General features: G+C 41.2%; 1 protein-coding gene across 1 annotated transcript in view; it reads left to right on the top strand.

The window, feature by feature from the left end:
* The first annotated feature begins 3,601 nt into the window (after nt 1–3,601).
* LOC113540944 (EMAP like 4) overlaps nt 3,602–25,903 on the top strand; it is an 86,600-nt gene continuing 64,298 nt past the window's right edge. The window contains exon 1 of the mRNA XM_034301397.2: nt 3,602–4,240. Within this exon, the coding sequence (XP_034157288.1) occupies nt 4,216–4,240 (25 nt within the window). The 5' untranslated portion in view covers nt 3,602–4,215. The remainder of the gene's footprint in view (nt 4,241–25,903) is intronic.

The following is a 25,903-nucleotide window of genomic DNA, read 5'->3' as shown; positions in this document are numbered from 1 at the left end:
ATCAGGAGTGAGAACTATAAATAGGCAAGTTTAAACAATTAGGTTTTGAATATGGACTTAACACACCTATGTAATGTTCTCTGAATTTAGGGGTAATATCAGAAAAATATCATTCTACCAAAATGCACATGATTCTAGTAGGCTTAGGTGGTCGATATTGCTTCAGGAGATCAGCAAGCTACACCAGAGACAAACTACTTAAAAATTTAAATGTCATATACAGTATTTTTTAGTCTTTAACAGACAGCTGATGTAGCTCGCATAAGACCGGGGTAATATGTTCTTTTTTTTTTTTTGGCTGAGAACTCAGGCTGCTGTATTCTGAGGAACACATTACCACAAACTAATCTATGAAAGCATGCACCTACATGTTTAGCAAAGGCCTGTGTCTAATTTTGGTTATGACAATATGCAGTTTTAGTGATGTTAGTTATCAAATGATAAATCAGTATCAAGGGTTACACCAAGGCCCTAACTACAGCCAGGGCCGGAGTGGGACTGATTTTCAGCTCAGGAATGTCATCCGAGCGGCACACACACTCACTTGGGATGTCCACAATGCTAAATCCACAATTTAAACTCTTGACTATTTATTTTCTAAGATATTGCACAGTAGGCAGCAACTATAACACAAATTAAATAAACCTAAAAATGAGGCCTAAAATAAATATAAAGGCTAGAGCTAATTTCAAATGAACATATTAACAAAATTATATTTTAACTAAAACAATTCTGACTTTTATTTTTACGCTTAAACAGTCAGTGTTACTTTATTACCCCCTAATTTTCTTTCAACTGAACTGTTTTGACATTTACTACTCTATTGATAAACACACACAGTAGGCCACTACTCATGCAAATACGAATAGGGCTTGTCAGAAACTACAAAAATAGCAAATATCTTTCAAATCCTAACCAGAATCCTAATCTGAACCTAACAAATCAGTCATTCATAAATATCCCGGCAATGCCTTGAAAATTCCTTGATGCACAAATTACTAAACACTAAAGTAAAGTAGCTTGAAGATGAAGGAAAGATGGGCTACCTAGAAATCGCAGCTTGTTAGGCTATAAGCGTTTCATGATTTAAAGCAGTAGAGTATCTACTGTAACTTTTTCTCTGTAGATAAATTGCATTTATATTAATTGCACTGGGATGACAACAGTCATTGTTAGAGTAGCGTGTATTATGCAGTGCTACACCGTGTGCACCATAGACGCCTTTCTCAGCAGCTGCATCAATATCATCTGGGCTTGTTACTGTCGCAAGTTACAAGTCTGTAAATTTGGTGCATTTACTTGCGTCTTCCTCTAACTCCTTTCTCTTCCCCTTTTCTATTTTGCTGTCCATATTGATTAAAGGCTAAGAGGGCTCTCTGGTCTAACTGTAAACCTATACATTTGTCATGTGACCAGCCTGGACTCAGTCAACCAGTTAGCTATCTTGGAGGGCAGCTCTCATTGCCTCCTGTATGGGGAAGCAGGGGTGTGATTGATAGGCTACCAGTGTTTGCTTGTGTGTGTGTATGCGGCTCAGAGTGCAGCTGCATGCAGTCTATGCTGCAACAAGCAGTTCTAAGTTATAACACTAACATTCAATTTGCCAACAGCAGGAATTCTCCCGGTTTTCCCGATTAGCCACAGCTCTAACATCAGCATTTCCTTTTTTATTCAAATTTAGGAGAAAGACATTTCTATTCTTTGATACAGACTTCCATTTTGTATATCTGCGCTGCTCAATCTGGTTGAATTGATAGTAAACCTTGTGTGGAAATGTATCTAAGATAAGATCTAAACCAAGCAAGAACTCGTCTGTTTAAACTGAACATGTTTTCAGGCCTGACTATTAAAACATCATGATCAGTAGTGACATATGCTGCACTCAGGTCCATATCCACAACCTCAGGGACAGTTTGTACTCTTACTCTTCTGGAAAACAGACTAAAAAAACAGCATACAGCTCTTTTAGTGGTTTGAGATATAGCTTTGTTCAAGTGCGTTTGATATAGCAGATGTGTTTCCTGTGTGTTAGACAAATACACAGCAGAGCTAATATCATTAACCAGGCATACCAGGTTTCAGTAACATTTCCATCCCAACTATATACCAAAAATCTGAAACTAGCCCAAATAATTCAGTGATTGGAAAAGGGGATATATATATGTATTTTTTTTTTTGTCTTTGCTTGGGAAACAAGGTAACAAGGTAAGCATGGTACACACTCATATCTGATGTACGGAGATTATCCACTATATAATCTCCCTTTCCCTCTCTTAATCTTTGCAATATATCTTGCAATAGAAATGGTTGTGTACATCATAGACACACTGTCTCTACCTTATTAGATTTAATTTCGATTGTTTGCTATAAAACAAGATCTTGGTGGCTATGGAGTCTTGAGTATCACAGTGTGATTCCTGCCCCGATGGGCCTCTATTAGCACTTGTTGCATTTTTGCTCTCATTTTTGACTACTAGATGCAATAATAACTCTATGGAAGCTAGGTGCTGCCCCACAATCGCACAACATCTAGAAAGGCGAGCAACTCAACAGAAGATCAGCTAATATCAGACAAACAGCAAGATTTTCACTTCATGCCAATAAGAGACAAAATACAAGTGACTTGTGGCTTGCTAGTGTGAATGCAGAGTAAATTACCGTTTTTTGATATATATACTTTATTATATGAATTAAATATCTCTGTAAAAATATCATGACAGCTTAGTGGTAGAGTTATTGAAATGAATGTTTATGAATATTGCATTTCCATCCATCCATTCATCCATCCAGAGTCACAGGGAGCCTGAAGCCTATCCCAGGAGACTTGGGGCACGAGGCGGGGGACACCCTGGATGGGGTACCAGTCCATCTCAGGGCACAATCACACACACACACACACACACACACACACACACTCCAGACAATTTAGAGATGCCAATCAGCCTACAATGCATATCTTTGGGCTGGGGGATGAGGCCGGTATACCTGGAGGAAGCCCCTGCAGCATGGGGAGAACATGAAAGGTCCACGCGCATTGGGTGGAGGCGGGAGGCGGGACTCGTGCCCCAGGCCTCGGAGGTGCAGGGCGAGTGTGGTAACCACTAAGCCACCATTACCCCCTGAATATTATATTTATCATACATAATTAGTAAAGTTAATACCATATTCAAGGGAACCATAGACAGAAATCTCTAAAATGTTGAATTCAAATAACAAAAGATTTTTTGTTTTTGTTTGTTTATTTAACTGACAGTTAGAGTGGTCTCACTGGAAACTATCCAGCAGCATCAGTCTTGTCTAGCATAATGATTTCACATTGAATGTAATCTGGATTTCCACTGTTTCTTCTGCATTATGAAATGAAAATGATCCTAAGGCTGAAAATATGTGGCATTTATTTACCCTGGGCTGGACATTGAAAATTATTCTCCCATGATCCTGATTCGTGCTTTCCTACAGCCATGTAGGCGACACTTGAAATCCCACTCCAAAACTAAAACACGGCTAAAAGCGAAACGTGAGAAATGTCAGAGGGGACGCAGTGCAGTCTCCCACACTGCGCTCTTACACTGCACACACCGTGATACAAAGCAGAGCAGCGATACACTGAAGCCATGCTGAGGCGTCCAGCCGCACAGGGCGTGGTCGATACAAGGGGGCGGGGTCTCGAACAAGCGTTCTAAATCGAGGAGATACATATATGGGCGTGGCCGTGGCGATTTGAAGGCGTGGTTTTGTACTTGACAGACATGAGAAGGGAGCCCCTACAACCAACCAGACACCTCTGTATTGAGTTCCACCGTTAAAATATTCCGGTAAAGCGGGCCGTGTTTGCGGAACTCGAGGCGTGTGTGGGAGCGCGAGCTCGACGGGAAGCTCCGCCAAAAGCGGGCGGAGTCGGAAACGCGGAAAGCTCGAAGCTGTGCGCCTGAGATCCGGACGAGCTGCGCGCTGCGCTCGGGGAGCTCTCAGCGGAGCTGCCGTCAACACTTGGCCTTTTCCACATCAGAGCATCACCGCGTCTTGGTTAAATCCTTCCCCAGTCACTCCTGAGCCATCCGGACAGAGTATTCAGCGTGATACTCGCCCTCGTCTGCGCCAGGGTCTCCAGGCCTCACGTCCATCCCTTTCTGTTTTTAAGAGCGAACTCCCAAGCAGAACGCCTTCTCTCCGGGAATCTCTCCTGTCCCTGGGCTTTGATACGCTCCTCTGAAGATGGACGGTTTCGCCGGCAGTTTAGGTGAGTGCAGGGACTGGCGTCACACATGCTGTGGCTTTCTGGATGCTATTAATAGCTGTAGCAGCAGGCTGTGTTTCCAGCCCCAGAGCTCGAGGCAAACGCGTGGTACACCTCCTACAGCATGCATAATGCAGCCTGCTGTAGCTACACACACACACACACACACACACACACACACAGCAGCAACCTTACATTTATAGCCTGCTGGTGGCCTGTCGTGTCATTTACTGTCCACATAGTGTCTGAGTGCTGGAGACTGTTTTAGACGCTGTGTGCTTTTGCTTTGTGGCTCCTGACAAGCTGGAGGATGAGCAGAGAAACGCTGGAGCTGTGTGTGTGTCTGTGCAGTGTGTCTGAGTGTGTGCAGTGTGTCTGTGCCACTGTGTGTGCAGTGTGTCTGTGTCTCTGTGTGTGCAGTGTGTCTGTGTCTCTGTGTGTGCAGTGTGTCTGTGTCTCTGTGTGTGCGCAGTGCGTCTCTGTGTGTGTGTGTGCACTGTGTCTCTGTGTGAGTGTGCGCACTGTGTCTCTCTGTGTGTGTGCGCACTGTGTCTCTCTGTGTGTGTGCGCACTGTGTCTCTCTGTGTGTGTGCGCACTGTGTCTCTCTGTGTGTGTGCGCACTGTGTCTCTCTGTGTGTGTGCGCACTGTGTCTCTCTGTGTGTGTGCGCACTGTGTCTCTCTGTGTGTGTGCGCACTGTGTCTCTGTGTGAGTGTGTGTCTGTCTCTGTGTGTGCAGTGTGTCTGTGTCTCTGTGTGTGCGCAGTGCGTCTCTCTGTGTGTGTGCGCACTGTGTCTCTGTGTGAGTGTGTGCACTGTGTCTCTGTGTGTGTGTGTGTGCACTGTGTCTGTGTGTGTGTGTGTGTGCACTGTGTCTGTGTGTGTGTGTGTGTGCACTGTGTCTGTGTGTGTGTGTGTGTGTACTGTGTGTCTCTCTGTGTGTGTACTGTGTCTCTGTGTGTGTGTGTGTGTGTGTGCACTGTGTCTGTGTGCGTACAGTTTGACACTGTGCAGTGTGTGTGCGTGTGCAGTGTGTGTGTGTGTGTGCGTGCAGTGTGACACTGTGTGCAGTGTGTGTCTGTGTGTGTGTGTGTCTGTGCGTGCAGTGTGTCTGTGTGTGTGCAGTGTGACTCTGTGCTGCACTACAGACGCATAAACACAGTGACAGTGCGCTTTACAGCTGCTGCAGGTGGACTCTGCTAGGCAGGCGTGCAGGGGAAAGCCGAGGTCTAGGGAGATTTGTGGTTAATTTATTTACCATTGTCCAGCAGTCTAGACATGTGTTATTTCCCCAGCAGATACGCTTGCTGAGGAAGGTGTGGCGTGTTTTGATGTGACGTGTCAGGCACTTTGAATGACGGGTGTCAGATGCGCTGAGGGGGACAAGAATAACTGCCCACGACCTTTTCTAGCCTCCTTTCAGACTGGAGGTTATTTTAGCTGAGATAGGTATTAGTATTGACGGTAGCCTCCATTGTGTTGAAGGGAAGCATGGTGTGTGTGTGTGTGTTAATGGTGGGACTGTGCAGAGATTGTTGATGTAAATATCACTGATCCAGTGTAATGGACAATGTGGAATTTCACTTCAGCCTGTTGCTTAGTAACAGTCTGCGTGTGCCAATGATTACTGCTATGGTTGGCACCCAAACCGCAAACTAGCCTACTAAAGAGTGTGGTGATACCATGCTGAAATATTATTGTACCTGCTCAGTAACTAGTGCGTGATGGTAGCATGGAACCGGCGGGTGGGTTCAGGTACATTACTTCCTGATGTAATATACCTGAACCCACAAGTAACAACCCACTGTAATCAAAGCTGTTATATTCATTAGTGATACGTTTGTTGTCATTTTTGATTTGTATTACTGTTTCTTATGTCTGGCTTTTTTTTTTTTGTTGTTACATTTCATGTGCTGTTTTATTTCATTTGTGCTGTTTTATTTCTGCAGTTTTATTTGATATACAACCCTGGTCAACTTGAGTTGTTTAAATATGCTTTATAAATAAACTTTCCTTCCTTCTTTCTAGTTGTTAGACTGTTGACTGGTCAGCTGAATTGAAGAGGTTTCATTCAAACCTCAATAACTCAAATACAAGCCGGCCTGTAAATAATGTTAACTTGGACTTAATGTGTTATGTTGGTGGAAATTTCAGAAATAAGAAGCTAAATAAATAGCAAAAATATTATACGCATTTCAATAATGAGCCTAATATTTCATTCGTTTTATGTTCAAAGGGGGACAGTGAAATTTGTTACAGTTAAAGGGGTCACTGTCTGCAAATAAATTGAGAACCACCAGTGAAATAATTAAAAATGTAACAAACACGTGGTCTTGCACTTCTCTTATTTTGATCTGGTCTGAGTCTAAGGTTGTGAGCGAACTAGACCTAAATCACATGCTAAAATGTCACCATGAACCATTGTTGAGGCTTACTTGATTGACAGGTTGTTGAAACCAATCAGTGTGCTCGTCTGTCCAACACAAACACCTGTCACATCTTATGCTAGCTAGTGAGACATTAGTGAGACAGGCCTGATAAATATATAGTTTTAGGGTGCCAGGTAATGATGGGAGGTTTGTGTAACCTCATATGCTGAAAAACTCCATGAGCAGTTGTTGTGTTTGTCTTAAAAACATAACGTGTTTCACATGAGACCATGAGGCTGCAGTGCGCAGATGCCGTGGCTGCTTTAAAGCTGTTTTCTATTCTTTGCGTTTATTTGTTTCCATGGTTGATTCTTACTTTGTTTTCGTGAATGTGGCATGCTTTTGGCATTGGGTGCATTTTGCTTATCTTCTACTAGAGATGACCATGAGAACTAATGAATGTTGGGAATGATCAGTCATGTCAACACAATAATTTCTTGATGTATGTTAGTTGAATTTTTTTTTTTTTTTTTTTTTTTTTTTTTTTTTTTTTTTTTTTTTTTGCCTTTTCTTTCTTAAAACACATCTTATGTCAAATAAAGTCCAGTACCAATCAGCTAAACATGATTCCTCCCAGGAATAAAGGCATATTTTGAAGTTATTGTACAGATTACATTATCAGTACAGTATCTTCAGAGAGCTACCAACCTTTTTTTTTTTCACCTTGCTATGGTGATATGGGAGATACCTGAAAACTACACTTCAGATTTTTTTCAGCTAAAACAGAGGTCAACCAAATTTGAATAAAATTCAATAACAAAAGTGCTGGAGAGGACGTGCTGTGCATCTCAATTTAAACACTCTTTCAGTATGTAGGCTGTCATAATACTTTTTTTTATACGTAGATACAGAGCATTTCGGGTTTCAGTGGTTTCATTTGTACAAATAAGTCAATTGATCAACAGAAACTATCTTTCAGTACAGCTGTAGACAGCAAATATGTTCATAAACTAATTTTAGTGGAAAGCTGAGTAAGGAATTACGTAGTCATTCAGGGCTTATAAATAAACGCCTGATTTCCCATAATATCTGAAACCACTCTATTATTTAGTACGGTAGTAGGCGGTTTAAGACACAGCTTGAGTTGCCATGGCGATGGAATTGTGTGTGTGTGTGTGTGTGTGTGTGTGTGTGTGTGTGCGTGCGTGCAGTCTCACGTGATAGGGTTACATTTTTGCAATTATGATAAGCTCAGTTTTGTATATAAAAACAACGACACCTATGCAGTTTTATGTTTATGCATCATTTTGACCTAAAGATGAATTTTTTACACATTTGTCTGGAACATTTGAGGTTGGTTGTGGAGCTCATGACATTATAAAAGGATGCACTGATTTGTCAGAGGGCTTCTTTGCATATTTCAATATTTCCAAGGCCAACACTGTGATAACGTCTCATGCAGCTTAGTCTCGTGCGTGACCTACATTCACTCCCAAAGTGCTGATACGGTGGTCAGAACAGTTTCTGTATCCTCTCTCTCTCTCTCTCTTTTAGATTCTTCTAGAAGCTCTCAGATCATATTCAGTTATCTATTCAGGTTTCATTCCTTTGGCCCTTGCTTCATCGGTTTTGTCAGCAGCTTTGATATTTGGCTTAGTCTCTGTTGCTAAGTGAAAAAGCCAGGTAAAGGTATTCTACTCTGACGCACATTCATACTAGTTCTAAGAACAGTTTTGGCGCAGAAAGACCGCAAGTGTGATAGACAGGAACTTGTCGTGGTGTCATCCACACGCAACTCGAGCATGTGTGTGCATGTGTGTGACATTCAGTATCCCACATCCTGCGGTTCTGTGTAAGTGAAGGAAATGTCAAAGGTAAAGCTAATGTTATATGTGGGCTGTTCCACCTCTACACCTCTACGATCGTCATATGAGTTTCGTACCGTCAGTCTTTTCCCTGCTGGCTTGTAAGCGCTGGATATCCGTGGTATATGAATGAACAACTTTATATTTTGTATTGATTTTAAAGTTGAAGATATGCTGTTAACATGAACTGTGAAATATCAATGAGCTATGGGTCACAATGTTTAATTTTTTTAATTTTTTTTTTTTCTTGTGCTATAGAGAGCTCAGTCCCAGCTATAAAAAGAAATATTTCTTCAATTTTTCTAAATAGCTCTGGGTCAAAATCAAGAGCATATTACATTGAGACGATATAGCAGCCACTCTATGTTGATCACTATTGGTTGTTTCTAATTTTATCTTTTTTTCCCAGGTGCCATGGTTTCATTGGTAGCACCAGGCTACTAAAAATCGGTTTAATAAATTCATTGCCCATGTCCTATGTTTTACTTGTACAGAAATCTGATGTAATAATGCATGGCAAGCTTGTTAAATGCATTAATACAGACGAAGGAAAATAAATGATTCCTCTTCTAACAAAGTTTCTAAAGTAGCACATTGTGTTTGTGTCCTTGACAAAAAGTTGGCTAATGTTTCAGCTATGAGATATGGTGTTCTGTCCTCACCTTGCATGTGAAAGATATTCGAGTCTTGCTAGTGTCTTTCTTTTCTCTTGAAGTTTAACCATGAGGTGACTGTGTGTATGAAGCAGGATAGTTAAATGACAGCTTTGTGCTTTGGCTTTATTTTTCTCGGTTTCATCAGTGTTTCTACGCACTTGTGGGTTCCTGATTGTGAAAAGTTCATCCGTGCATGCGAGTTATCTGCCTAGTGAAAACCGTTCCACTGTCAAGCACCGTGTCTGGCTGATGTGTGTAGTGCAGCAGGTGGCGGGATTCAAAACCAGTTGCTCGCGCTATAGATTTGGCATTGATGTGTGTTGCAGCACTGTGAAGTGTGTTTTTGTTTTGCGTCTATAATTAGTACTGTGTGTTTTATGTATTTCTGTTACTTTTTCTGGTTGTTAATCCTACTTCTTTGCTGGGCTACAAATCAAAAGCTAATAACCTGGACATGAAATCTGCTTGTCCTGGGTGCCCAAGCTACTAATTTGTCCACCCCTGCCACATCTTGTCTATGGATTTGTGTGTGTCTGTGTGTGTGTCTGTGTGTGTGTCTGTGTGTGTGTCTGTGTGTGTGTCTGTGTGTGTGTCTGTGTGTGTGTCTGTGTGTGTGTCTGTGTGTGTGTTATGGTTCTGCACTATGAGCACTATGTACCGTGACAGTTATAGTTCATCACCGTGCTCGAGTAAGATCTTTTCCCTCATGGCCACTACCACAGGGTCACTCTAAACTCCCTTTTGTTTTCGCTCCTGCTGCACGTTCCATCTTTTACACACCGCGTTAAAACCCCACGTGGCAAACGTAGTGATATAAATAGTGTCCTGATCTCCCCCTTCAACCAGGTGCAGTCCCCCACCTCTGCTTCCTGCTACTTACTCAGAATATGTCCGAATGTGGGCTTGTGCAAATGCAGATCCTGCATTTGAGCATCGGGGTGCATTCTTTATTGCTTTATATGTGTTCATTGTTCACAGCCCCAAAGGTTTACAAGTATGTACTAGTTTTATAGGCAGTATGTAAGACAAATATTAATGTGATATAGTATAGTATGATGAACACTGAAATAAATATTCTCTTTTTTGGGGAGAGTGGGGGTTTCCCTGATTTTCTACATAATTTAGTCATGGCTAATTCCCACCCTTCAGTTAGGTCTGCCCTATCTGCCCTATCTGCCCTATCTTCCCTATCTGCCCTATCTATCTACCAACCAGGGTGGGCAAAGACCAGCACATTCTTCCTCCGAGGCATGTGAAGCCAGCTGACCACATCTTTTTCATACTGCTGCTTATGCAACATCAGGGGATGGTGTAACACATTCGGCGGAAAGCGCTATCCACCCACTTCCTCATGCATGAGCTCACAGACGCTCACGATTGAATAGTGTCGCTGTGATTGATAGGGGAGCACAGCCAATGCTCTCTTAGAATCCTGGCCGCGTATGGCTCTGGCATTGTCAGGAATCAAACGTGTGATCTCCATGCAATACGGCAAATGCTTTTCTTTTTGTGCCAATTGGGAGCCCTCCTGAAGGCTTAACAATAACCCTGTGCTCACGCCGTCAGTGACTAGTTTGCCCCACATCACTCAAATTTCTCTAGTCAGTAGTGGCAGTTCCTATATTTAGTTTACTGTTGGTCGCCACGGTCTCATTAGTCACAGCAGGCTAGTGTGATGTGGGCACACAAATGGCATAGCTGGTGACAGAATGTATAGACCACCCATTTAATAACAAATCCGATATCTTTCTTCTAAAAGGATTCTAAAGAGAAATACTTGTGTAATTTGTATTACATTGTCTACAGTGTCAGAACGAATACTGTTTTACTCCTCGTGTTTTCTGCTGCCGATTTGACAGGTTTAAAGATGTTCTCTACTGAAACTGTGAAATTGCTACAGAACTCATTATAGCTGGAAGGTGTTGTTGAGTTTCTGTGTATTTTTGGATTTTAAACTTCGTGATATCAGGTGAGAGAGAGTCATCCGTCTGCTCGCCCTTTGTGTGTAACTATTTATTGCTCTGTTGTTTATCTAGTGTCTTAACACTGTCTGGCTTGTTTTTGACAGGCTAGAGAACAAAATACACAAATTAGATCATAAAGTTATTTTAAAAAAAAAAAAACAAATTAGAAGTGAGGAAATGTTATAGCTTGCCGGTTATTGGGATACTTTGCATTTTTTCAGCATCCACGAGCCTACACATGAGCATGCTGCGACTCATAATGCTTCTGTAATACAGAGGAAATGGCAGCATTTAGTTATATCCTCAGAATTGTGAATACTTGGGCTGCGTCTTATTAGACCTGGACCCAGAGCCCATTTCGGGAACACTGGAAGTGAAGCAGCAATACACCCTGGATTAGATGCCAGTCCATCACAGGGCACCATGCACACACGTTCACAGCTATCTTAGCCTATCTATCTACTGGCTTGTTTTTAAGAGGGGGGAGGAAACCCCAGAGGAACTCCACACGAACATGGGGAGAACATGCAACACTCCCCACAGACAATAACCCGACCTCAGGGTGGAACCAGCTTACCACTCTGCTGCCCGCGGTGCAACCTTTGCTGGTCAAATGCTAGTTGTGCTTAGTGTTTTTGTCACTATGTTTACCACATGAGTGACACAAGTGATTTCTCAGCACTGAGCAGGGATTCTGATGTTTTTCATGCATGAAGCACAGAGAAATATAAAGTTCAATACGCAAGCTGACTTCATCATTTGGGAAATATCATTAGGTCAGATTGTGTGCATGCTTCAGTGCACTCTCATCATCAGTCCAGCTCTGGATTGAAACTCTGTCAGGTTTGAGCTCTCGTTTTGGGTGTGTTTAGACCACTATTAAAGCTTGATGTGTTTTATTCGGAGACCATTGTATGACTCTTGGTAAGTGTGATGTGCTGTTTTGCCATATTTAGTACTTAATCCTAAGTACTCTGAAGTACTTAGGATTCCATAGTGTCTGTAAGTGTGAATTGTGGGATGAGATTTGAAAGTGAGTGTGTGTGAAAATGTGTAAATTGTGATAATGCTATCTTTGCTCTGCAGAGCTGAATTTTATTAGCCAAGACGAGCAGAGGATCAGATTGCAATATTTCATTTGGTGAAGGAGGAAACGAAAGGAGAAGTAAAGCAGAGAGGGATAGAGAGAGAGAGAGAAGGAAAAAATCTGGAAGGGGACACACGTGTGTTTGAGCGCTTCCAGATGCAGGAATGTTGTCTTCCAACTCTGTGCATTCCTCACCCCTTTTTCCCCTCATAACAATGGATTACATTACATCTGGAATGAAGAGGAAAATGTGTGTATGGATGTGGTTGTCTGTGTGCACCGTTCGTATGTGTGAATATCTCTGGTGTGTATGTGTGCACATATGTCTCAAATGTGTGTAGGTGTGTGGGTCTTGGGGACCCACACACATACAATAAATTAGCTTAGTGATGAAAATTTTGATTAAATATGTCACTGTACACTGCAAAAAAAAAAAAAAAAAACCACTGTGAATGATTCTTTGGGTGTAAGTATGTACTGGTTTGTGCATTAGGTTGTGATTTTGTAACTTAGTTTTGCAAAGTGCTGCAGCAGGTAGCATTGCTGCCTCACAGCTCCAGGGTCCCTGGTTCGATCCTGATTCGATTCTCCAGGGTCCCTGGTTCGATCCTGTGTGGAGTTTCTCATGTTCCTTGTGTCCATGTGGGTTTCCTCCGGCTTCCTCCCACCTCCAGAAACAAGCCAGTTGGGGGACTGACTATTCTAAATTGCCCCTGTGTGTAAACAGGTGTGTGTGTGTGTGCGCATAGTGCCCTGCAATGGACTGGTGTGTATTTCCAGCTCGTGTCCAGTGTTCCTGAGATAGACTTCAGATCCACTGCAACTTCCTGACCAGGATAACGTGCTTACTGAAGATGAATCAATCAATCAGTGAATGAATTGAAAAAAGTAAAGCATAAATCAAAGCTGAATTTCTGTCATTTATGCAACTGTACAAAACCAAATTGGCAAATAAAAGAAACATTACTTGTGATTACTTCAGTATTCACTGTTCAGCTTTGTCACATTTTCTTTCAGTACGAGAATGTCTTAACATTTCAGTCTTAGTGCTTAATGTTTTAATGCTGATCTGCATGACAGATGTTGCAAGAGTCTTATTAAAAAAATCTTTAAAACACACTCAATGAGCCATTATATTCATTTTCTGCTGTTACTCAAGATATTTGATAGGCTACATGAGGGATTGTGTAAAAACTAGGATTGTGCAGATCCGACATTAGTATCAGGCTGATTTTGGCCCACTGTAGTGTGTTTGTGAATAATGAAGTATGAAACATTAGAGTTATGAGAGGGTTCAGTTTGCGCTAGGCTACTCTGTGGATTAACTGTAGACTCATTTGTGGTGTTCTGGCTATCAAAATAAACAGATGAATACACGAGTTATCAAGGATTGTGTGTTCGTGTGTCATTGAGGGAAAGACTGGGTGGAAGAATGTAGACATTTAGAATAAGGAGTAGAAAGTACAACATGTGTGACAGATAATGAGGCAGCACCGGCCCATCCGCACACCGCAGTGCAGCTAAGGAAATTCGAGCATGGATCTTTTAACAGAGATCCACAGATCTGATCTGATCTCTCTCTCTCTCTCTCTCTCTCTCTCTCTTTTTTTTCTTGTTGTCTCACATGTACATCATTGTGTTGGGGATTTGGTTATAAACTGGTGGTTATTTCTCTGGTGCGCTCTAGGGAAAACAGGAAGTATGTCTGGTGTCAGTTTGCTGATAAGCATACACAAACATGCACACACACACACACACACTCTCACACTAGCACAGATTCTGCCCATGCGCTCACACAGTGAATTGAATAAATCGAGTGAGGAGGATTTGTAACATGACAACTCGATAATCTGTTAATCAGTTAGGCATCAGCGAGGCATCTTCGCTGCACATTACAGGAAGCATATTGTTTAGTTAAACTTATGCGCATTCCATTATTAACACCGAAGGTAAATGTTTCTATTCGAATACAAAGTGATTGAGTAAAAGCGGATGTTTGCTCCCTCTCTAGTGTGGGTGCAGGCGCCCTGCTTGCTCCATTATGACAAAAATGGAAACATGATATCCATTATAATAAAACAAAACAAGATTCATTCCAAGGGTAATATGTGAATAAATGTGAAGCAAAACTTTGCCCTGTACATCACGTATGCTCGAGTAATATGATAGTAACTAGATGAAATAGAGATTCAAGTGAAATCTATCCAGAAAAAGCAAATATGGCTATTCTACAGTTGGACACCAAGACTGACCACATGGCCCCATACACACACACACACACAGATTGAATCAAACCGTTATAGAGAGGCAGAAATGCTCTCGGTTAGGTGAATCATCTGACGTGAACTGGTTTTGATGCCTGGCTTAACATGTCAAAGCGCTCCAGAGAATTAGCCTGTAATGTGTATTCAGCAGGTCATAAGTCAGCCTTTTGTTGTGTTGTGTGTGTGTGTGTGTGTGTGTGTGTGTGGACGTATGTCTCTGTGGGTCAAGAATGAATGAATGAATGTCATGAGTCCATAATATTGTCCATAATATTGAAATGGGGGGAAAATAATTTCCAAATTATTGATTTGCAAATCAATAAATTTAAATGTGGTTCCTGAAGTTACGATCCCATTGCTGTGAAACCCCTAAAACCCCTGGTGCAGCCAATTGCCATCACAAATGAGAAAAAATAGAAAGATTAGAAAGATAACTAGTTGAATGGAGTCCACCTGAAATTTCAGTATAAATACACTTTATGTTTCTGGAAGGCTCCAGAGTTTGTTAGAGAACCTACCTTAAAAAATGGCATGAAGACCAATGGGGTATGAAAACAAATTCATGACCCAGTTCTTGAAAAGTATCAATCAGGGTTTGGTTATAAAAATATCTGAAACTTCAAACATCCTGTTGGACACAAAAGTCCGTTATTAAATAATGGAAAGAATATGGCGCTGCCGTGACTCTGACTAGAGGACACTGTCCATCAGTAGTCAGTGACCGGGTCAGAAGGACATTAGTCAGAGAAGCAACCAAGAGGCCAAGGGAAACAGTGAAGGAGCTGGAGAGATCCCTAGCTCAGTGGGAGAAGCTGTTCATGGGACAGCTATAGCCTGGACACTCCACAAAGCTGGTCTTTATACACGAGTGGCAAGAAGAAGAAGGCCTGAGAAAGACAGTGAAAAAACTCATATGTGGGAAAATGTTGTCTGGTCTGACGAGAGCAAAATTGAACTTTCTGGCCTTGGCGCAGAATCCTTTGTTTGGTGGAGCACTGCTTATCACCCTGAGAACAGCAAACCTACAATGAAGCATGGTGGGGGTAGCATGTGGTAGGGATGTATTTAATCAACAGGGACTGTGTTACTGATCAGGATTTAGGGCAAGATGGAAAAAGCCAAACATAGGTCAATCCTAGAAGATAACCTGTTTCAGTGTTCTGGAGTCTGGGGCAAAGGTTTACCTTCCAATAGGACAATGACATTATATGTGCTAGAGTGGCCCAGTAAAGCCCAGACCTCAATCCGACTGAGAATCGGACCATTATAGAGAGGCAGAAATGCTCTTGGTTAGGTGAATCATCTGACATAAACTGGTTTTGATGCCTGGCTTAATATGTCAAAGCGCTCCATAGAATTAGCCCGCAGTGTGTATTCATCAGGTTATAATTCAGCCTTTCGGTGCGCTGTGTGTTTGTATGTGTGTGCGAGACAGAGAGACAGAGTGCATATAATGGTGAGTCTTGGCCGGGGGTCAAATTGGATATTTGAGCACCTTATTCAACCCTTGGAACTATATATTTTTTATTAGTCAGGTGTGCTGGAGCAGAAATGCTTTATAGGGAAACGCTAGCCATCTCCAAGAATGCTATTGACAATGTCTGTAGAATATGTGACGAACAGTACAGACAGAGTTTGTGTTGTGTAAAATGGGTCAGAAGAAGGACCACACAGATTGGGGAAAGGGTGTTTTCGCAATTGGTAAGGCAACAGGACGGCCGTCAGGGAAAGCTACTGCATTCGGTGGTGTGACGAGATGGACAGTTCAGCAGTTCTGTGTGCAGTGTGATTCAACACCAAACCAGGCATGGATTACCTCTAGTTAAACTGTGACACAATCAGTGAAGGGGGCCGTTTACATGACAACATTTTCAGCCAAAAACGGAAAACTTTTTATGCGTTTTGCCTGTTTGTTTACACGACAACGGCGTTTTGGGGACTGAAAACGCCTATTTTTTCAAAGTGCAAGTTTTTGAAAACGCCACCTTTATCGTCTCCATGTAAACACCCAATATGGGAATCTTTGAAAACAGTGACGTAGTTCGTGTTAGGTATGTAGACATGCGCAGTACGTGTCTATTGTAAAGGCAAGCGCGAACAAATATACACAACAATGTCGGAGTACATGGTAGTGTTGCTGCTCAAGAGTTTGCTAACGCTTCTTCAGCAAAGTGTGCATTTACTACACCAATATTACAACCAACTAACAAGGTGACAGCGCCAACTACTGGCCTGGCATACGTAATACAGCGGGTTTGGCCGTTATCGCGGATATGTGTAAACGCAAATCGTTTTGAAAATGTTGTCGTGTATACATGAAACTTTTTGAAAACACAAGAGAAGAACTTTTCCGTTTTTGACTACATCATTGTCATGTAAACGTAGCCAAAGAGTAGGCTAAAATCTTTAGGATCTGTCAGTGGTGGCATCCTGAGAAGATGGTGCTTCTTATTATGATGAGGGGAAGCATAAGCAGGTATTAGCGTTATATCTGCGTTATAAACTTTGGTGAATTGAATAGACTTACTGCAGCTAATGACGTCAAGGGAGACTGGTATAAATTGGCTAGCAGGCCTAAGCTCATTTAAAAAAAAAAAAAATCAGTATATGTTTTTATTTTTGGCATCTACTTCATATTATATTTCTTAAGGCAGATTATTTTGGAATTTTTGGAACCAAGCGCAATTGTACCACCTGTGGTCTCTAATCCAGTAGAATCATGTAGTGTATCAGTGACCGTCATGTCTAGTGAAACACCACTAGACTTCAATGCAGCTGCTTGACTGCCTTTGTATGTGTGTGTGTGCATGTGTAATACTTTGCCCTATTATTTTTATTATACCATCGATGAGACCTTGTGATATAAACTATTGCTAATAGTTAATTGTTGAGCTATTAATGGATACTATATTTTACTCCTCTCATCTAGTAACACTACCTGCCATCATTGAATGACATACACAGTTAAAAAGCACCCCAGTAATCCAACTCCCTGACACTGGACAGTAGAAGATTGGAAAAACACTGCCTGGATTTTTCCCAATCATCATCTGCTCAGTTTCACTGTAGCCACAAATTCCTGTTCTTGGCCTGTAGGAGTGGAACCTGATGTGGTCTTCTGCTGTTGTAGCCCATCTACCTCAAGATTTGATGAGTTGTGTGTTTTGAGATGCTCTTCTGCTTATCACGGTTGTAAAGAGTGGTTACCTGATACCTGTTGGCTTGAACAAACCAGACTTCCTATCTGGCCATTGTCGTCTGATCTATCTCATCAACAAGGCGCTTCCACCCACAGAGCTGCTGCTCACTAATGTTTTTTTTTTTTTTTTTTTTTTTTTTTTTTTTTGCACCATTCTGTGAAAACTTTACAGAGAGTCATGGGTGTAAATTCCAGTAGATCAGCTGTTTCTGAAATATTTAAACCAGCCCTTCTGGCATTACCAACCATGCCACGATCAAAGTCACTGACATCACATTTTTTTCCACATTCTGATATTTGATGTGAACATTAACTGAAGCTCTTGACCTGTATCTGCTTGATTTTATGTACTGCGCTGCTGTCACGTGATTGACTGATTGGATAAATGCGAGATGCACAGGTGTTCCTATCAAAGCGGCTTTTGAGTTTATGTACAGTATGAAAAGTTTGTGTATAGAGATTGAGTTTAGGTCCACATAAACAGTAAGATTAGTGTGTCTGTGTGTGTCTGTGTGTGTCTGTGTGTGTCTGTGTGTGTCTGTGTGTGTCTGTGTGTGTCTGTGTGTGTCTGTGTGTGTGTTTGCTGGTGTTGGTTCACAGTATTTTTCACAGTCTGTGCTGCACGGCTTATTTTTAGCCGTTTGTCACCTACAAATCACAAATGTGCAGTGTCTGGCCTTTTTCGGAGTTCTTGAAATGCTAACCTTTACTGCCTTGCCTACCTCCTGAATCTATAAAAAAAAAAAAGAAATATATATATATATATATATATATATATATATATATATATATATATATATATATATATATATATATATATATATATATATATATAGTGTGTGTATGTGTATAATATTTCATAATTGGCCAGTCTAATGGATTGTGGTTTTTCTTCCTCCATCTATCTATACTCAATTAAATCAGTAGTCTTCATGTAGACTCATAAAAAAGCTAAGTCTAAGTTTCTATACTAAATTTCAAGCCCCTTCCATGAAACATGTTGTAATTATGATGCTAACAACATTAGTCTGTTTCACTTACCAAATGGGAGCTTTGATTTTAATTGTTCATGCGTAATCATCATACCAGTCTGAATGTCCATAGCAATTTATCATACTTGTGCCTCGACGGTTTAAATTCAATTCAGTTCAATTCAGTTTCATTTGTGTATCGCTTTTAAAAATGGACATTGTCACAAAGCAGCTTTACAGAAATAAATACATTCAAATTAAATTAAATTGAAAAATAAATAGTAAATGTGTGAATTTATCCCTAATGAGCAAGCCAGGGTTGACGGAGGCAAGGAAAAACTCTGTGAGATGATATGAGGAAGAAACCTTGAGAGGAACCAGACTCAAAAGGGAACACATCCTCATCTGGGTGATAACGGATAGTGCGATTATAAATAAATCCGTTCTGTAACTGTGTACTACATGGGCAAATAGTGCAATTATGCAACCAGTAAATTCATCACAGTTTTCACAAGAAGTCTGGTTTGTTAAACCTATCCACTGAACACTGATGGAGTCCTGAGTACAAAGCTGCCCCAAAGCCACCACAGCAATCGCAGTCCCAAGCCATCACAGTACAACTTCCCATATGAGATCCCCAAACCATCTCCATGGCCCCTAAGTGGCACCATCCCCAGCAATCCCAATGATCTTCAGGCCATCCATGTGGGGCCACCCCCAGCAGCAGTGAGGGCTCTCCAACCGATGAGAACTCCAACCAGAAGTAGGCCAGCAGGATGGATCAGGCAGGTCTGGAGAGCAGAAGGGGTCAGGATCACTGCTATCTCAGGAGTAGCATGTGTAGCTCGACAACATGTTAAACGTCTGTCTGAGTGATATGTGATTTCTTCTGTGGTGCTTAACTGGGCACTGGGGCATTTTTACTCGTACCCAGAATTCACACTGGATGTGTTGCGTTGCCTAAAGCTTTGCACCCGAACCGTGGGACCAGCACATCATGATTTCAGTCCACACCGCACATGCTACTGGCACGACAGCGTTCTTCGTTTTCATCAAGAAAACTAACACCTCAATCTATAAAACTGTACAGGTGAGAGAGTGAATGAAAAGTATATAAAAAGCATTCTTTTCCGGTTATCCATGACAATCACTACGGTATGTTTATGTTTACCGTATGTCTATAATTCTGTAGGTTACACAATCATGATATCTTTGTAGATTATAATTTTATATAAAGTTAACAGCTTATGTTTACGCTTCTCTCATGCATGAATTAAAAAAAATTAAAAAATTGAAAAACAAGAAGTGTGAGCATGCAGGGTCGAGTTTTAAAGCCAGTTCACACTGGACGCCTTTCTGAAGCCTCATATCTTGTCTCATATCTCAAAAATATTTTGAGCTTTACAACCCGCACCAACCCTTTCATACAAAGATAACACTAAAAAAGATACTGTAATGTAAATGCACGATGAACTGGAGTGGGTGAGTAACTAGCTTTCAAACTACGCTAATATCGTTCATTATTAAACAGTAAACTGGTAATATCTTGCTCAAAAGAAAAACTACATCAGCAGAAACGTAACTTCATCTTCTCGCAATTAATAATCGAATGCTGTAGTTGCCGAAACGGATTAAAATTGAAGTGTACCGTTGCTCTTTCTCTTGCCAGTAGCCCGCTCACACCCTTTCCAAAATCATGAGCAATAGTGAGTTTGATTAAAGACATTTCGGTCGTACTATATCAGATCGCTTATGGTTTTAATCTGCTCAAATGCGCTTTTCAACAGGAATGTGCACTAAATTCAGCAGTATCCGTCTTAACACAAGGTACGAACTGAAGTGTGTTATTTCTCAGGACAGTCAGCTAGCTAACACACTCTTATTTATTCTCATTTATGAAAGCCGAAAGCCTGCTAGCTAACAGCAGGAAATTGCACCTGACATTATGAGGTAGAGTGTCACACCAGATTAGACATCCTAAACATATAGAACTGAACATTACTGTTTGAAGGTTTTTTTTTTGTTAAAAGACTCTTTTAAAGAACACCCAAACTCCCCATGTGGTCTTGATTTAGTTCCATGCTCTCAGTCTGATATAATAATAGTGAGCTGAGTGTTAGAAGAAAGTGAACTGTGTGTTTTCAGAGTAGAAAAGCTTGTACTGTCATCTCACTGTGATAAGAAATTACAGCACACTGGCTGACAGCTTGGTGTTACTGTATTAGGTCAGTGAGCATCGATCATGTTTGTGGAGTTTTACTCTCTAACAGAATTCCGTTTCAGCTTGAAGATCTCGAGCATGTATGTTGGATTATATGATACAAATATAGCTTACCTAAATAAAGATTTGTAAGTATAGAAATAGCAATATATCAGAGCTCTGAGTATCAGCTGACACTCTATATTGATACTGACATTTTCTTATTACTGGATTTTCTGTGCGTATTAGCATAATCTGTGTCATGTCACTCATAAAATTTGTCTGGAGATTGATTTGGGAAATGTTTCAAATCTTGAATGGGATGCCAGTCCATTGCAAGGCACCATGCACGCGCACACACACACATACACACACATACACACATGCACATTCTCTCCTGGGCAGCAGTTTAACATAGCCAGTCCACCTACTAGCATGCTTTTGTGAGGTGGGAGAAAACCAGAGGAAACCCACATGGACTCAAGCAGAACGTGCACAGAAACTCCACACAGACAGTCACCCGAGTTCAGAATCGAACCCAGGACCCTGCGCCACCATACCGCCTTAGTCCAATACTGATCCAGCATTTGAGGCTATTATTGGCCTTTATACTAATACTCAGTGTGAGATCTGTCACTACTAAATAAATACATAAATAACATGACTTTATAGTTAATGCCAGATAAAGTTAACAGTAAAGTAAGTTTGTGATAAGGAGCAGTGAAAGAAATGAGTTCATTGAGCCAATCGAGAAAAGTAGTGGGTGGAGTTTCAGTAGAAGCAGAAGGTTCCGTAGTCAAAAAGTATTATTAGACATCCAGAGTAAGTGTGAAGGATTAATCTCTAGCTTCATTTTGAACAACTTTGCTTTAGACTGCTGTAGACACTGAAAAATTTGAAATTAAAGGATTGTGTGACAGACAGATTATATACAATTATTTACAATTTCCTCTAGCACTGCTCGACTGGTCCCACCATCTGTCAGGGTACAAGGAAGGCATGCAACGAGACTCTTCTCTGTTCTGGCACCAAGGTGGTGGAATGAACTTCCCCTAGATGTCTGAACAGCTGAGTCACTCGCAAACGATGTCTAAAGACTTACCTCTTCATAAAATACTTAAATTAGCACTTAAAAAAAAAAAAAAAAGTACTGTCTGAGCGCTTGTCGATTACCTCCCGGCAGAGATTTTGGACTGATGGTACTCCTAGTTTGTGAATTATTGAGCCAGTATCAGAATGTATTTTTGATAGACTTCAAAGCACTTTTGTAAGTGGCTCTGGATAAGGGTGACTGCCAAGTTCCATAAATGTAAATGTAAATTTATCACAGATGTGTTGCAGCCCAAATAAAAAGGGTGATTAAGTTGATGCTCTGGTGTTTGTATTTGCCAGTAAAGCACCAGACTTTATGAATGCTGAGGGCTCACACTGGTGAAAATCCAGCGGCACATTTTTAAAAAAATTTTTTTTAAATCATCATCCTCATTGCTATAATTAATGTCGTTAATCCTTCACTATTTGGTCTGTGGAGAATTATTCTAAACTGCATGGATTTGATCTCAATACATTATTGATATTTATGTACTATACATTACCAGTCAAAATGGAAATAGTGAAGTTATTGCCCATGTCTAAATCAATTTCTGAATTAAGATATCTATTGTTAACATTTAGTCGTTTCTCCATGTATTCATGGTTGATAGATTTTCTTGGGTTCGAAGTCTGTGTTCGCGCTGCTGCCACAGCCTCTGTACCGGCGCCGGGGAAGAGAGTGCCAGAGAAACACACAAAGTCAGTGTTTGAGTAGCAAAGCTCTTCAAAGTTTACTGAGGCAGACAAGGGAGTATTTATACGAAAAAAAAGTATAGTATCTGTATACTGAGTTATCTATATGCAATATCTGCCGAAACAAAGGCGTCAGCAGAGAACAGAAGTGGCGGTTGACGTGTTTCACAAAGTGAGATTATACCATGGAGTGTCCGCGCTCAGAACGTACAGAAGAACGAACAGAACAGAAGAAGAACGAAAGATATCACGGGGTCAGCACAGAGCGTGGCGACATACATTCATAATATATCAATGGTTTCATGGATGAATCTCTATCATGAAGCTCATTAGAGAATGTAAAATATAAAATAGTTTGGATTAAACACTTTTCTTGGTCATTGCATAATTCAGTATATGTTATTTTGTAGTGTTGATGCATTCATTATTATAATTGTACCATACTAGAAGATGTTAGGTAGTGTACACTGTATGAAACACTATTAATTACAGTTTTAATCAGGTTATAATTCTGATCTATAACAGATATCGCACTTTGAAAGAAGCCTTCTCTTGCACTCTCTCTCTCTCTCTCTCTCTCTCTCTCTCTCTCTCTCTCTCTCTGACACACACATTGACTATAAAAGAAGAGGGGTTTGTTTATCTGCAGAGAGTCGAGACAGTGGAACTGCAGAATTCACGTGTTGTGTTTTGGTGCATGATGACTTCAGTGTGTCCCTGCAGTGCAGTAGTACAGCAGTATGAAGTGATGACTCTGCACTTTGAGAACTCTGAGTGAGTGATCCAGACGTCTGCGGGCTGCCCACGTCTCTCTGGTACTTTTCCACAAAGATCGAATCCAACTTGGCCGGAGGAGCTGCTTCCATAGGGTTCAGGTGTGCAGTTGTGCTAGAGGAGAGTATGAGCTTGCTTTATATAAACGACAGATGGGTGGCGCTGTTTCACTGGCTAAAGAGCAGACGTGCTGGAGGTGCATGGAAGAGTTCATAGCTCTGTGGTTATTTTTTTTTTTTTTAGCTTATTTGAATCGGACGCCTGTCAGATCAGTAGAGTGTCTTTCATTAGTCTATGAAAAACATGAGGACTTTGATCTCAAATGGTGAACAATGGATTTTTATTTATTGACCTTTTTATAAAGGTGTAATTAGGTAGATTTTGCTCATGAAACATACTCTAAATCATAAGAGACAAAGAGAAAGTAAAAAGCAGACTGATAGATAATGAAAAAATAGTGTTGCAGTGTGTTTAAGCAGTTAAAGGAGTATTAGATGATTTTAGGATGCTTCTGTTAAAAATCGCTCATTTTAAAGCTTAGTAGTTAAAAAAACACATCAGTATTGGTTGATGTTGATTTCGGTATCAGAAAAGAAAAGGGAACTTGTGCCATTTCTGATAAAGACATGTGGAAAGGAGCAGAGAAGCATTAAAAAAGTGCAGCAGGATGGTCTTTGTAGAAGCCAGTCTTTCACTGGCTCATTTTCTGATGTTCACTGGTCCATGCAACCTCAAACCCCCCCTCCTCTTCAATCTCCGAGTCCAGATGTGTCTTTTCCGAGAATCACTTCTCTCTCTCTCTCTCTCTCTCTCTCTCTCTCTCTCTCTCTCGCTTGATGTCTCTCCCTTTCAGGCCAACGTTTCAGTTTCAGTTGCATTATTGTTAGTTGTTCCCCCCTTTTTTTATGATGTGCAGACAGATACAGAAGCTTCTCTCTGCCAGAAAAAAGAAGAAGAAGAAAAGGAGAGAAAGAGGGGGAAAAGGGGGAAGATGAGTCTGATTGTAGCCCTTGATTTTCACGAGTGTCAGCATGTCCGTGTCATGACTGATTCAGTTTCTCAGCAGCTTTTATCCATAAGACACTGCTTAAACATTCTACACACACACACACACACACACACACACACACACACACACACACTGCAAGTGTTATACAAATTCCCCAACAGTTGTATTTGAGTAAAAGTAAAGATGTCTGACTTTTGTAAAAGTTTAACTAACCTGAGAGAAAATATAATATTTACCTATCCAAGTATTATATATATTTTTGTACCAAACAATGTCTTCTTATTTTCATATTCTTAGGAAAAAAATTTGATCTAGCACCCTGAAATCTTCAATATGTCCCTCAAGTTGTAAAGGTTGCTAGTAGGATGCCAGTACCCTTTTTGAAGACTCGTCATTCTCGTCTGTATCAAGATGCATGCTGGGTGCTGTGATGAACACTGGATGAATGTGGAAAGCTGAATTCCAAAAAACGAACAAAAAAAAAATAAAAATTCCATCACAAAGTCATGAACCAGTTACTTCACATCAGCAAGCGTACAGGGGTTGGACAATGAAACTGAAACACCTGGTTTTAAACCACAATAATTTATTAGTATGGTGTAGGGCCTCCTTTTGCGGCCAGTACAGCATCAATTCATCTTGGGAATGATAGATACAAGTCCTGCACAGTGGCCAGAGGGATTTTGAGCCATTCCTCTTGCAGAACAGTGGCCAGGTCACTACGTGATGCTGGTGGAGGAAAACGTTTCCTGACTCGCTCCTCCAAAACACCCCAAAGTGGCTCAATAATATTCAGATCTTGTGACTGTGCAGGCCATGGGAGATGTTCAACTTCACTTTCATGTTGATCAAAGCACTCTGTCACCAGTCTTACAGTGTGTATTGGTGCATTATCATCCTGATACACGGCACCACCTTCAGGGTACAATGTTTGAACCATTGAGTGTGCATGGTCCTCCAGAATGGTTCGGTAGTCCTTGGCAGTGACGCGCCCATCTAGCACAAGTATTGGGCCTAGGACGTGCCATGATATTGCCGCCCAAACCATCACTGATCCATCCCCATGCTCCACTCTGGGCATGCAACAGTCCGGGTGGTAAGCTTCTTTGGGGTTTCTCCACACCGTAACTCTCCCGGATGTGGGAAAGACAGTGAAGGTGGACTCATCAGAGAACAATACATGATTCACATTGTCCACAGCCCAAGAGTTCCTCTGCTGGCACCATTGAAATCGACGTTTGGCATTGGCAGGAGTGACCAAAGATTTGGCTATAGAAGCCCGGCCATGCATATTGACCCTGTGGAGCTCCCGACGAACAGTTTTGGTGGAAACAGGAGAGCTGAGGTTCACATTTAATTCTGCAGTGAGTTGGGCAGCTGTGGTTTTATGTTTTTTTGGATAAAATCCGGGTTAGCACCCAGACATCCCTTTCAAACAGCTTCCTCTTACATCGACAGTTACTCCTGTTGGATGTGGTTCGTCCTTCATGGTAGTATACTGACATTACCCTGGATACCGTGGCT

Source organism: Pangasianodon hypophthalmus, chromosome 3 (genome assembly GCF_027358585.1).
Source record: "Pangasianodon hypophthalmus isolate fPanHyp1 chromosome 3, fPanHyp1.pri, whole genome shotgun sequence".
NCBI classification, from domain to species: domain Eukaryota; kingdom Metazoa; phylum Chordata; class Actinopteri; order Siluriformes; family Pangasiidae; genus Pangasianodon; species Pangasianodon hypophthalmus.
Note: the sequence above shows the minus strand (reverse complement) of the source record. Positions and strands in the feature narration are given on the sequence as shown.